Source organism: Pocillopora verrucosa, chromosome 2, assembly GCF_036669915.1.
Source record: "Pocillopora verrucosa isolate sample1 chromosome 2, ASM3666991v2, whole genome shotgun sequence".
Taxonomy (NCBI): Eukaryota; Metazoa; Cnidaria; class Anthozoa; order Scleractinia; family Pocilloporidae; genus Pocillopora; species Pocillopora verrucosa.
The window spans coordinates 19,587,719-19,601,879 of record NC_089313.1 but is presented as its reverse complement, the minus strand read 5'-3'; the positions used below and the strand labels follow the sequence as shown (position 1 = coordinate 19,601,879).

The 14,161-nt window shown below is 36.8% G+C and overlaps 1 protein-coding gene across 1 annotated transcript; it reads right to left on the bottom strand.

Moving 5' to 3' along the window:
- Positions 1–317: 317 nt before the first annotated feature.
- Positions 318–14,146, bottom strand: LOC131790744 (transcription initiation factor TFIID subunit 2). The gene is made up of 32 exons (XM_059108009.2): positions 14,019–14,146; positions 13,844–13,898; positions 13,652–13,724; positions 13,410–13,521; positions 12,898–13,016; positions 12,511–12,608; positions 11,937–11,980; positions 11,468–11,576; positions 10,917–11,002; positions 10,251–10,472; positions 10,035–10,148; positions 9,601–9,700; positions 9,218–9,466; positions 8,577–8,669; positions 8,235–8,296; positions 7,961–8,072; positions 7,584–7,759; positions 6,962–7,094; positions 6,354–6,473; positions 5,687–5,827; positions 5,419–5,529; positions 4,865–4,950; positions 4,254–4,370; positions 3,800–3,877; positions 3,503–3,564; positions 3,155–3,224; positions 2,656–2,760; positions 2,290–2,389; positions 2,067–2,138; positions 1,726–1,804; positions 1,392–1,480; positions 318–1,265 (listed from the first exon to the last, which is right to left on the bottom strand). Exons 1-32 carry the CDS (start codon positions 14,054–14,056, stop codon positions 1,065–1,067), a joined length of 3,426 nt encoding a protein of 1,141 aa, XP_058963992.2. The 5' UTR covers positions 14,057–14,146; the 3' UTR covers positions 318–1,064.
- Positions 14,147–14,161: the final 15 nt, after the last annotated feature.

Below are 14,161 nucleotides of genomic sequence, written 5' to 3'. Positions count from 1 at the left end.
AGAACTCCGAGTGCTCTCCACAGGAGTCGCACCTACGACCTTAATAAGGTTATTATAACCAATGTAACAAAATACAGCTTCTAGCGATTTTATCATCATAGAAATTTTCTAGGAAAACTGCCAGGGGATAAAACGTCCGTCTAAAGAGTATTCTGATAACGATATGATTGTTATCTCCGCCATTGTAGAGAATATCTGAAATCAAGACATTGACCATGTTGTCTTTACTTTGGCAGAGGTCAATTTTAACTGAAACATATCTCGCATTAGCATGTCCCGAATTATCCTTACTTTTGGATGATTAATTCAAACTCTGGTTTCCAATGTATTCAATATTGTTTTTATTCTTACTTACAAAAGATAACAGGTTCTTGTTGTAGTGTAACTAACTCTCACCACCAATTACAAAGTTGTAAAGATCCACTGACTGTACATACAAACCTGTGCCAAGAAAAGGTGGTCGCCCGGTTTCGAGCACATGTTACGTTACGTCTAACTGGAACGACGCTGGTTCAGAAAAAAGGGAGAATTAAAGGTAAAGGCCCAATAGGAAGAAATCAGAATATGAAATTACACTGTGGCTGTATACTCGGCAGCCAGAAAATTTTCGTACAATTTCGATTAAAAGGTTCTTTTAAACTTCTTGAGAATATCAGATGTTTGTATAGAAATTTCAACAGATTCCAAAGGCTATCTTGGTGTTTAAAATACTGAAACATCCAAACTTAGTTATGCTCTTCTCTCGACACAGTGTTTCTTTATCCGATGATAACGATATTGTAACTGAGTTACCATTAGATAACTTAAAAAAGTCAATCAGCAACGTTGAACGACTTTAAATCTTGGTTTACAACTTTCATTTGTCCACAGATGAATAATTTCTTCTTGAGTGTAGAAAGTATGATTGCCATGGGTTTCCACAAAATGCAAAACTAAAAGCAATGGCGACTTCATCATTCCGAACTTACAGAGGGTTACTAGAGTCTCCTATGAGTTTTCAGTGACTCCTCATAATCAGTTAATTAATTCCTAGTTCCAGACCTAGGCTCCCTTTCATTTAAATCCTAAGGGAGACTGGCGTCGAACATCAGTGGTGAGTCGTAGTTACTGCTACTCGTGCTCAGTTTCCTTTTTTCTCGCTCGTCTTTAATTTTGTGTTTCTTTTTCTTCTTCTTGTGTTTCTTGTGAGTTGGGGCACCAGGCTCAAGGGCTGGTTTTACTCGAGTCTCTCCTCCACTTTCAGTGCCGCTCTCCTCTCCTCCAATCTATAATCAAAAAGGATGTAACACAAAACTACCTCATGAACTGGTAGGTAAAAAGGCAAAGTAAGCATTCTTTCCAGGGAGGATCCTGGGTACTCCTCCCGAAGTGCTTGACTATTAGCTACATACCTTAATCTTCAACCGAAGTTTGCTGGCCTCAGAATTAGCAGACTCAACACTCACAGGTGTACCAGGCTGGGAGTCAAGATGACTTAACTCTAGTGAAAAAGATGAAAACCGTTTCAATTTCGAGGACAGGTTAACTGTTCCCTTCCCTTCTAGCTGCTGCACACTTCCTTGTAAATTCCCACAAAGAGAATATATTGTTATGTCAAGATAATACTCTTCCGCTGTAAGGTTTGTAGTTTCTCAACCCCTGTTTGCTGATCGATGTAAAGAAATTACTAAGAGGAAACACTGTAATCAATTTAAGATCAAATCTTCAAGTGTGTGTTTTTTTCACCTGAAGGCGACGCTGCTCTGGAAGCTTTTCTCTTCTGACCTTTCTTTGATGTTGTTGATTCTTCACCGCTGACAGATCCCTGCATCACGGATGACATAAAAACGTAAACATGAATTGATTTGTTAACGCAATTCCTCACTGGAACTCAAGTTTCATTACGTAAGTCTATTTAATACAGTGCTTCTCTTGAGACGTTTTAAAAGTCATCTAATAAAAAAAATGGCACAAGTAGAAAACACGATGACCTTTAAAAGAGAAGAAACTAAAACTTTTGTTTACTTTAAAGTAGAGGTGAAAAACTAGAGTCAGTGAGTCAATTGTGACGATTGTTTATAACTCACCGGGGATGCTGGTGGTGGAAGAGGAGACCGGCTCATTATTTTCCTTTCCTTCAGATCTATCACGATGCCCATCTACAAGATAAACCATTAAAAAAAAACGTCATTGAGATAATAAATGAAAAGTTGACACCCCAGAAGACTTTACCCGATGCCTTTAACTAGTCGCCGAACCGTCTACTTCACATTCTATTCGCTTCTTTACTTACAGTTGCCTTACACTCACCCCCTGAGGAGGAACACAGCCAGGTGTCAGCCGGCCCCATAATGCATTATACAGCTCCACTCCATCTCGTCTGAGTCGAGCATCAACTGAGGAACTGGTACTAAGAAGAGAAATAAACCAAAAATAATTAAAGATGAAAAAAGAAGAGTTGTACAGAGAAGCAATCGCAGGAGAAAGAAAAAATACCAAAAAATCATATTGTGAATTTAGAAATTATACCACCCGTCCATCATTGAACGGAACCACCCGAAATCGGACAAAGCCACCCGATGTTGGACGGAACCGTCTAAATCATAAAGGAAGTGTGTAATAACAAATAAATGAGTGGTAACCCGAGATTCATGGTTAGCGCTTGGCAACACTCACTTGATTAACCGCCACAAGGATTCCACAAGATCCAGATTGTTCAGAGAAGATTCTGATTTGCGTGAGAATGGAGGATTCTTTGTGAGTGAACAAAGAGTGTAGTGTCTGTAAAAAAACAAGGTTGTGCACAATCAATTTACCCAATTAACTCTCAAGATCTGATTGGCTATTCCACTTTCCAACTGCAACTTATTAGTTGGTAAATTAAACGAGCATTTAGAGTCAGTTCTATGAAGATAACAACCTCTAGCAGATACGCTTGTCTATAATCATCAATTGTTTGCAATGTAATGAACTGAAACTGTGAGGAGAAGTTTCACGTCAATCACAAAGTTTCAAAGGCGAATCCAGATTCAACATCTCTCACTGCAGATGCACGAGCTTACACAACAATAGAGAAATGAAGAGGAGATTTTTTCACGTAAAGCGTGTGGCCGGTAAAAGGAATAATTAGGTTTGAAGATTTTGCTTCAGACCAACAATCAAAGTTGATACAAACCTGATAAATGGAACCGGGTCTCTCTCAATAAGACCAATCAAGTAAATCATTCCTCTTTCAAGGTTCTCGGCTGAAAAATCAAGAATAAAAGAATATTCTCGCGACGTTTAACACCATCTTTTGGGGAGATGGAATGTTGGTAAAATCGTTTCCAAATACAAACAAACCAAGAGCAACTAATTTTAAACTAAACAGAGGAGCAGTCAGCCTTCTTTTGAAATGTTTCGAGTCGTTGGAAATTGTTGTTAATTGGAAAGAAACTTTTAAACTAACAATTTTTCAAGGAAAAAAGGTTTAGATGAAAAATCAGCCGGAGGGGAACAAAGATGGTTGGGTATGGCAACTCACATTTGGAGAGATCCACAAGGCACTCAATAGCTGCAAGTCGAATATCTTCAAAATGACCATAGCTGGACAAGGAATAGAAACAGAATATGTCAAAATAGAAAAACGTTCAAACTATAATTTTGTATTTTTATAAAAACTACGAACAGCACAGTTTTTCAACCCTTGTAACTAAGATTGTAGTTCCCAGGGTCTCTCTATTTCCATCTCTCAAGTTGACCCTTGGACGAGATAAAGAGAGCTAAGAATGGCCACCAATTTCAAATACTAATTGAATACACTTGCTTTGAAAAAACCCACCTGGCATAGTATTCAAATGCAGCAGGGTCAGACGGGATTTGACCATTGACTTGAAGAACTCTTAGCGCCTTTAGACAGCTGCAAGAGAGATAACATTTAACTTATAACAGCGGCCTTAGAGCAAGTTTCGACTGAGAGTCAAAAGTCATCCGAAGAAACATTGGCTTTGAATGCACTTTGTGATTGGTCTAGTAAACACGTGGCAACCACTCAACCAATCAGATGCAAAAGTAAAACCAATCACTTGGTCATGGTTTCCTCTGCCTTTAATTTAATCAACAACCACAATGTAACTGGTGGGCATGGACGGAAAAGCTGCAATGTAAGCTCAATTCTCACGCACACAGCCTCCAGTTTTCATGAATTTGATTGTTTGGCCTTTGGAGCACGTGATCTCTAAAACTATGTGTTACTGGCGGGTTTTTTATATCTTTTAAGAAATGTCCACACTCACCTTACAGACACAACGTATCTGTAAGTTGGAAGTAACTTTTCTAAATTCAGCTGGCGAGTCACCTCGCCTAGGATTAGTTGTGTTTCTTCTGTTAACTTGACCACTGTACTGCCATCACTAGAAAACAATGAAAACGTTATAATAACGAACAATCAAAGAACACATATGCAAAAATAAAAAACAACAATTGATGTAAATTTTGTTTGTCCTTATCGGAAAGAAAATGAAGTTTCTGACAGAGATAGAAGTGGCGTACTCTATCCGGCGGTGTCTTGTTATATTTCCATGGAGTGATCAACGTGTACTATCACTTCGTAATTGTAACACATCATGCAACAAACATATGATGACAAATGAAGAACGTGTTAGCTCAAAGGTAAGCTCTGGATATGACTTGTAATAGTGTAACCCTGCACCATTTATAGCAGTTAGTTCTCTGTAATCAACTGTGAAATTATACTAAGTTTTGGAATTGCAGTAATCTTGTGGATTGTGGAAAGTGTCTCAGGTAAAAGAGAAGAATTGAGAATTCTTTATTCTTTTTTTCTTGTAGAGAAAATAACTTTCATTTCAGTAAATCTAGATCGAACTTAAGGGAGATGTGTACATGCCTATTTGTGGTAACTACAGAGACACCAGGAGTAACGGTACTGGCCAGTGCATCAATGAGGGCACTTCTGTAATGGCTATCTGTGTACTATAAAAATAGCAAACAATAAAAAATACTTTTTTTACGGTGATTCTATACAAATCATTTATTTTTGGATAAGCATGTCCAAGTGATGGGTTGGTGCAGGGAGCTGCATGCACAGTGAGAAAAAGAGGGGAAGGCTTGAGACAGGTCCAAAACTCTTTGACCTTTTTCCTGTGGGGTACAGAACTGCAACACCCTGTTTCCTGACTGAAATACCTATAAAAGGTTATTTCAAAATGAACTGCATCATGGAGAAGAACATCAACAGATTTCTAAATTGTGACTTTTACAAGGTTCTTGTTGATCAACATGCTAGTATCTAAGTTAATATGAAAGTGATCTTTGCAGTGATGAACACTACTTGAGCAGTGGTGAAGATGAAAAAACTGCTTAAGTGCGATGAAAAAAACATAAAATGCTGAAAAAAATAACTATTTTTTCTCAGTGAGAACTGAAGTCAAAACAAGATACCTTGTTCAGTCTATTGTCATTGTATTTAATCAAATCCAGTATAAACTGTAAAACTTCACGTGGACACTGGGAATGAACATTTCTCACAGAGGCAGTAGCAACTGGTAGAGCCTGGACATAACAAGAAATGTAGTTAGAAACTTGATTCACAGAATAAAAATGCATTGTTTGTACTTCTTATCTTAAAAGAGTCCTTCACAACTCCCTAACTCCTCAACAAAATCTACCCAACACCCTTCATTATACTGTTAAGAACATAACACCAAACCTTTTGTATGAAGTAAGAGATGAAATTTGTGAAGTCATTGTACTTCACGATGTGAGGGCATGACTGTGAACCAAACATGTCTCGGAAAATTCCAATCATGGTTGTGTGTCCGGGCCAACTTGAAGCACAAGCAGTTGCAACCTGTTTTGGATGGAGAGGGAAGGAAAAAATGATGTCTTTTTTTCTTTTTAAAGGAGTAGGAAATATAAACCATGGGGATCAAGACAGTGTGCTGTATTCTTGGGGAAGACACTCTACTCTCACAGTGCCTCTCTTCACCCTGAAAACTGTGAGAAAATACTGACGAGGGGACTACTTGTAATCGCAATGAACTGTAAATCAATCCATGATGAGTAACAATCTTCCTGGTTAAATCAAGCTACAGAAACCACAGTGGGTCCCTGGCAGTACTGGGCCAGTAGGCTTTTGAATATGACACTGTTGAGCTAATGAGCTCAGTGAGATGAGCAGAATTATGAAAGAGCCCTTGAACTGCCTACAGAGCTTTAGCTAAATGTGGGTAAAAACTGAAAATTCTTCTTTTCCTGAGTTTTAAATCATTGAGCTGATTAACTATACATTACATGGATAGGGTTTTAGAGAGAAACTTAAATAAATGGAAATACTTTCTAATAAATAGATTCAAATTTTTTCTATCTTTTCATACCTTAGCAAGACAAAAGCAAGCTTCAAGTCTGACTTTATAAAAGCATCCATTTTGGTTTATTATATCTATCAGTGTTTGCCTTGTTGCTTGAGTTGCAAATTGCTCCAAAGCCTTAATTGCCTAAAAGTACATATTGAATGTCATTATTTAGTACATTAAGATAGCTGAGGAACATATTTGTCAAGAGAGCATGCAATAGCCAGTGCATGCTTGTAACACACTAACAGTTAAACAACAACAGAAGAAATAAATTGGTCTAAACTTGGTTAGAGGCTGTTTATTCTAGTGACTATTTTCTTGTTATATCTCCCATAACAAAACAAAACAAAAAACAGATATATGTGTTGAATGCTCAGGTTGCCCACCATTACATCTGCCTCTGTTCTAAAGTATATGACTTTGGCAGTTCTTTATTCATTACTCATTCAAATGAGATAAAAATTCTGTGCATTCAACATGTTCCTGGTTAGCCAGAGGCTGATAATTTCAAATCTTGTATTCCAAAGTGTCTCAAGATGATGACAATCATTGCTGTTAAAAAACATATTGAGAAAATTTAACAAATAAAAAGGTGCTTTTAGATTGAAATGTTATTTGTTAACACATACCTCACTCTGAGCAATAACATCTCTCTCATGCCGCAGTTGATATTGCCACATGTAGTCAGGCTGTTCAAATGAAACATACCGCAACCAACTAACCTCTGGATCAATACGAACCCACAGCACAGGTGAATCAGAGCTGTTTCCAGTTTAAAGAGAAATAAAGTTAAGTTTTTGTCAACAGTGGTTTTATTCTAGGCTGGGAAAAACTTCCCATTCTCTACTTTTCTGTTTTTAACCAAAAATGAAAATTTTTTTTAACAGGAAACTTGTCAAAGGCATCTTGTTACAATGCAGCATAACCCTATCACTCTTAGGAGAAGGCAAGAAATAATTTCTGCTTTCAGTACCAATACATGTGCAATGTCAAGAAGACAGGTGCTAAGAATAAGAAAAATATCAACTAAGGGTTATCTTTTAGCACTGAATTCTGAGAATCAAATAAACAGAAAATGTATAGAGGACAGTAAGGAGTATAACTACTGAGATGTCAAGAGTGATAGGGTCAATGTTCCTGTCTGCTCAAGACATTCCTGAAGCTGAAGTCTACCAACTGTTAGGGTAAATGAAGGAAAAATGTATTGTGCTGGCTTAGACTATGAAATAAAGCAAGAAAATATTTGCTCACTCCATGGCATCGAGATTCATGTCCACCTCCTCCCCTGTCATCAGTGGAATCTTCTTCTTCTTGTTTCTGCGACTTTTTGAATGACAAGGTATTTCATGGCGGCTATAAACATCTTCTATCTGGACAGTGTGATTGAATGATCCATCCAGTTCCTGAATGCACACAGTCAAAGGTCCCTGTGGGTAACACACAATCTCAAAGACTTACATTTGTTGAAAAAAGTGTAGGAAGATCATTCTTTAAAAAATTCATGTTTCCTTATTTACCATGGAAATAGGTCTGTATTAATTTTACAAAAGGAAAGATGAGGCACAAAACAACACTATATAATAATTACAAATCTGCAATAGAGCTAAAAGTTTAAGTGTTTCTCTTACCAAATATTTTACTGTTCCTCTGGACATATCCTGTTTGATTTGAAGCTCTACAATATTACGTTTTCTGTTGAACACAAAGCTTCCATGGAATTTAGCCACACCACTGTGACAACTATAGCATTATTAAAGGAAAAGACTAAAAACTTTGCCAATGAAAACATTTCTCTCTCAGTTTCTGAGGATACCATGACCATGAGTGTCTTGATAGAAATTGCTGCACTGAATGATGCAGACAGGGTGATTATTTTTAATCAATTCTTATCTATTAGGATACATCCACTGGTCCACAAAAACATTGATATCTTTACCAGAAACTGTGGATATTGACTTGAGGAACTGTTAAAATACAATAAAATAATCCACTTTAAAATAAATATAACTACTTAACTTAAATATACATTTTTAGCAATAAATTCAAAATACATTTTAACATTAATCCCATTTTCATAAACATCATTATCATCACTTCCTTTGCCTTTCTAACTGTCACCATCACTGCTTGAAAGAGTTATGCAACTTTTAGGTTTTATCAAATTGCAACTTATATTCTGACTTATAACTTGCACTACCACTGACATTAGATGTTAGACAGTCATACATTCATGTTTAGCATTACCCCACTGGTGGAGAGTAGGAGGTTAGACCAAAGACTATAGTCTGCCCTAGGCTGCGCTGCACTGTTAGCAAGTGACAGAAGCTTGTTGAAGACCTGTAAGACAAAATTTAGCATCATAACTTAAATTCTTTGCTGTACATCATGATTACCCAAACAACACTGTTTTTTCTTTTGAAAAATATCCATATCTCCTCCTCCACATAAGGTTTTAAAATTTTTACTTTGAGCCCTTTCCAGATCACTTGAGAAAATATAGTTCTGCATAATATTTTCCTTTTGAGAGACATACTGGCTTGCTTATTACCAGATTTGACTATAAATAGAGAAAACACTCATTAACACATAAACACATTAACTCTCTCCACCCACCCACACAAATGGGTACAAGGAAACTGTTTCAGACATTAGCAAAATGTGCAAAGGTAACCTACAATGGACTAACATGCCATCCAGGAAAGGAAACCAGGAAAAAATAAAGCACCAAAAGCCACTTGGCTTCTGCGCACTCTTGTTAGCTTACCTACCTACCGCACACATTCCTTAACAAAACGACATCCTTCACTAAGAGTTTTGTGTGTATATCATTTTAAGCTGCAAAATAAGATTCTCTTAATTAAACTACAAAAGTGAACATAAAGCACCTGCAGTAATGGCTCCTGACCAATTCGCATCTCAATCATTCTCATAACAAGATGTGACTTGCTCCAAACAATCTCCAGGTTCTTCCCTGAAGTCAGATGAGGATGCATATGAGGGGACCCTCCACCTGGGGACTCTGGTGCTTGACCTGAGGAGGAGCCTTGTACACTGGATGACGATAATGTTCCTGCACTGTGAAGAGGAGGTAATCCTGGGCCCTGCATTTCATACTGGCAAACTTGTTTGGATTCCTGTGCACAACATATTCAATTTTCACATTGTTATTTTCAAACCTATCTTTCAAATGGTTGCTGGCAGTTAACGCAACTTGATATTGAAGTATAAGGCACAGGCTCCAAACGGGCTCTATGACAGACTGACTTACCTCTCTTATCCAATGTCTGTACTCATTTTTACCAAACATCTTTTTCATAAATAAACCAAACAAGTAACCAGATATACCTCTTGAAAGCCAAAAATCTGACCTAAAGAAAAACAACAAATTCTCATTCAAAAGTGCTATATTATGGTTTCTGCATCTAGAAAAATTTGGATTTTAATTTTGTCCCTTGTAACTGGATCTATATCTGCCATACTTGACTGTCCTTGTCTCTGTCTGGTTGATTCTTGCACTCTGGTATTTGCTTAACCCAATAACTTATGAAAAGTTCCTCACAACACAGACTACAATCATTATGATAATACAGCCACAGCATAAGTTGGACACATAGGTTTAATTATATCAAATTCTTCTGTAATTAAAAAAAAAAGGGAACATGTTAATAATTATTTGAAGTTAACCAATTAGTGTCTAATTACCACGTTTGTATGCATAGATAACATCCAAAGAACTGCTCAGCTAATGCCTGTGATAAATACTTCCTAGTCTCAAATCCCTGATCAATAACTCTTGAGGAGTGAAGAAGACTAGTGCTGGAATGAAAAAAAGGATTTTTTTTGATGAGGTACAACAATAAATCATCTCTTTTTCTCTTAACTTGCAACAGGTTACAGTACTGTAATGGCAGCACTCACTTAAATATTGTCATGGATGCATATGGTGACAGGATGTCATAGGCTTGATCTACAAAGACCTGCTTGTAATAAGTGTATGGATAACGGCAGCTTAAATATTCTTCATAGAACTCAAATGCCTCATGGAGAAATGCTGTGGCATTTTTGAGAACTGGGCGTAGACCAGGAAGACAAAAGTGGGTTACTTCTGGCATAACAGGGTCCACATGGATCTCAAATGGTCTGCAAGAGACAGGGTTTTCCAGCATTACATACTATAAACATTTCTCTTGGATAGTCTTTTCACAAAAAATTATTTTTATGTACAGGACTAAGGGATTTGACTGAAATCATATACCAGTAGTCTTTTAAAACACTTAAATTCAGTTGTGAGATCCATCCAACAATCAAGTTGTTGTGTCTCAGAAAACAGTCTAGACTATTAAAAGCAATTTATCTCTATTTTTCAAGTACTTCAACATTCAGCTCTAAATTTCTGTTACTTCTCAAGAATGTAAGACACTGTACAAGCTCTGTATCTACCTTTACACTACAAAATCAAGTTATTAAAACCAAAGCCTTGGAAGCTTGTTTAAAGAAACTTAACACCTAAAATAACAAAAACTGTTTTGTTGGGGGAAGTATACATTGTTCCAGAAAGACAAAGTAAAATGAATTGTGACTTACCCAACAGCCAAAGCAATATTAGGAGCAGAGGTAGGAATAGAGAGGGTGTAATGATAGGTTTTCTTCTTTTCATCAGGAGTCAACACCTATAAAGAATTACCATCTGATTCAATAACCAGTAAATACCCAGAATTCAACACAGCAGTATACATTTTCATAAGAATGATGGCTTATATGAAGTCCAAGATTTACATCAAACAGGAATGACACCACTACATAGAAATAAAGAAATCTATTCAACGAGCAAATCACATCATGTTCAGCACAATTACTTTTTCCAGTGAGTCACCAAGAACACATTTTGTCTCCTTTAGCCAACACAGAATTCCTGCTAAACATTTTCTTGATACCTTCCCTTCTTAATGTGGAAAAATTTCCCACAGTTTGGGCAGAATGCTGTACCCAGCGTTAGAAAAAACAAAGAAAATTTCCCTCACGTCAGCAATGCATCTACACTGTATAGGAGGTTTACAACTACCAAAGGAAACTACTAAATTAATCATAACAACATCAGTTCAATTATAAAGTTGACATAAATTATGACATCAAACCTGTTCTTTAAGATCACCACAGCTTACAGCAACCATGTCTTTATCAACAGTGATGTCAATGTTCCATGTGCACAGTTCAGAGTAACAATCCACACAAGGAAACCACAGCCTACAAATGATCACAGATCAATATTTGTCAACTCAATGTACAAAGGAGAATGTTACAAAGGATTTCACACCATAAATTTCCACTAAGCAAAAAATACAGTCATTATTTTGTCAAGGATGTTTTAGCCTGTAACAATTCCAGCCTTTTCTGATGTCCATTATAGTATTGTGCATTATTGAGAGACTTCAACAAACTCTTCCACTGTTTCCTAACTGAATAGTTAATTAATAGCCAAAATTGTTGCAGCATCACTTCTATCTCAGGTGGTCAAATTCACAAAAAGCTACACAGCATCCAAAGTTGTACACTACTCTGTGAGAGCAATAGAAGTAGCATAATCTATGATTAAGTCGAGCTTACCTCGAAGAATTTGCACAACCATAGCTGAACAAGTGAGCTGACCGCTGCAACAACATATATAGAAATAGTTCAAATTGGTGGATATCAATTCCATGAATAGCCAGAACAAACCAATAGAGATCTCCCTCAATTCAATGTTTTTTATGGCTGATATACATTTACAACCAAAACATGTATACAAATTTAAAAAACTGTGTATTTAAATGAAAAACTAATGCTACAGTTCTAACAAGTGTGGTTTTTTTTTTGTTGTTCCAAAGTGAACATGCACACAGACTGAAAAAATACCGCCACAAATATCCAAGGTGAGGTGAGGGTGATTTAACATGATCAAAATTACACATCCTTTGTTATCACAGTACTTGAATGTCCTCAGAAATTTAAATCAATAGAAGGGGCAATTGTTCAAAGGGGGATTCATTCCAGGGGAGGCAGTGAATCAGGGATTTACACTGAAAAAATATTTATAGGTTAACAACAATTTTTTGGATGCATATTGGTTGAGCATCTGAATAAAAGAGGGGAGCTGGCAGCATTTATGTAACACCCTAAACAGATTAAAACTACTTCATACCTGAGACATGGTACCTTCACCTTTGGGAATAACAAATTGTATTCCTCCTAAAGGATGCTCCAGTGAAAACTCAATGCTCACACGAAACTGTTTACCTTCTTCATTAAACAATAAGTAAAGAATAAAAATAACAAATAGTACAATTAGACATATTCCACCAGAATATGATAAACTGAAGTATATCTTCTTAGGAGTGAGAGAGATAAGGAGTGAGCTAGTGGTTAGCTCACTGGATTCTTGCTAGAGAGGTCTACATTCCAGCCCTGGCTGAGTCACTGTGCTGTGTTTTTCACCAAGGCAGTAACTACATTTAACCCTTCAGTGCTCCTCACCTGCCCAAAAGTATACCTAGGTACTAGCAGAAGATTTTCATATCATTATTCTTACCATGTGCACAAGACAACACTTCTTTTGGAATTCTAACAGTTAGTTCCCCTCCACCAGTCTCAGGATCCACAGCATTTACAGAACTCTGCATGCATGCCAAGAAATGATCCAGGTTTCTCCTATCATAATAAAATGTTTTTAATAAAAAGAAATGCAAAGAATGGATGAAAGACTAGTAGCACGTGATTTCAGTGTCTTCATCTCACTTTTATCAAGAGTGTAGAGAATAGACTGAAAATTCTGTGGGAGCTCTAATTTACATTCTTCCATGATGGGACCATTCATTTCCTCTGCAACACACAGTTTGTTGAGAGTTATCTTTGTTACAATAATTTTGTGACAACTGCAAAGACATTACTTTCGGTACAGTTAAACCTTGTTGTTAAACCAGTTCACTCCTTCATCTATGTTCTAAAGCATTTTAACTGAACCAGTGAGTTAACAACATATTCTTAGGGTCACTTATTAACTGAATTGTAAAGAACCTTTAGCTTTGTTTACTGTTAGCCTACTTTTTGTTATCTGGGCAGACAACTTTTCCTGGATCATCCAGTTGAAAACCAGCATCATACCAGTCATGTTCCCCTGATCTCCTTTCATCCCGGACACAGACTCGCATGATTCATTCACCAAGTCAAGGTACAAAACACGACCTTTGTTACACTCACTCTCCTTACCTGTTTAATTTAAGAATAACCTGTTTCCTCAGGCCAGCAAGAAGATAATACGCTCAAGAAAAATATTAAAAGGATATTGCATTGCTTTGAGTTCAGCTTTACTCTTGTTAGGTTGCTTGTAAGAGGTAGGATTCTCAGCTCTACGTAACCCTACAACAAGCAAAACAAGTAATTCTAAGTAAAATGTATTTTGTTGTGAACATTCTGTTTGGATAAGTCTCATACTCTGATCTGTCAAAATGTGTAATTTAATTAGTTTTTTTACTTACAAACAGACATTTTCGCTTGAAATCTATCGACGTTATGCACAGCGTCTGGTGAATCGTATATAAAAGACAATTGCAAATAACAAGTAAATATTAAGCATTCGACAAAACACCATCTGCCATGCCAAACACGTGTGGCAGTCGAAAAGATAAGAGAGTCATATAATAAGACACTTATAATTTAAAATTCCTCGGCGACTCGCTTCCTTTTCTCATCTTTGCTGGCTGAAAAAAATCAAGTCAAGCCAAGCTTTCTTTCTAGCTGTCCACTGATTTGGCCGCCATTTTGAAACAACTGGTTACCATGCTCTTGGAGACAAA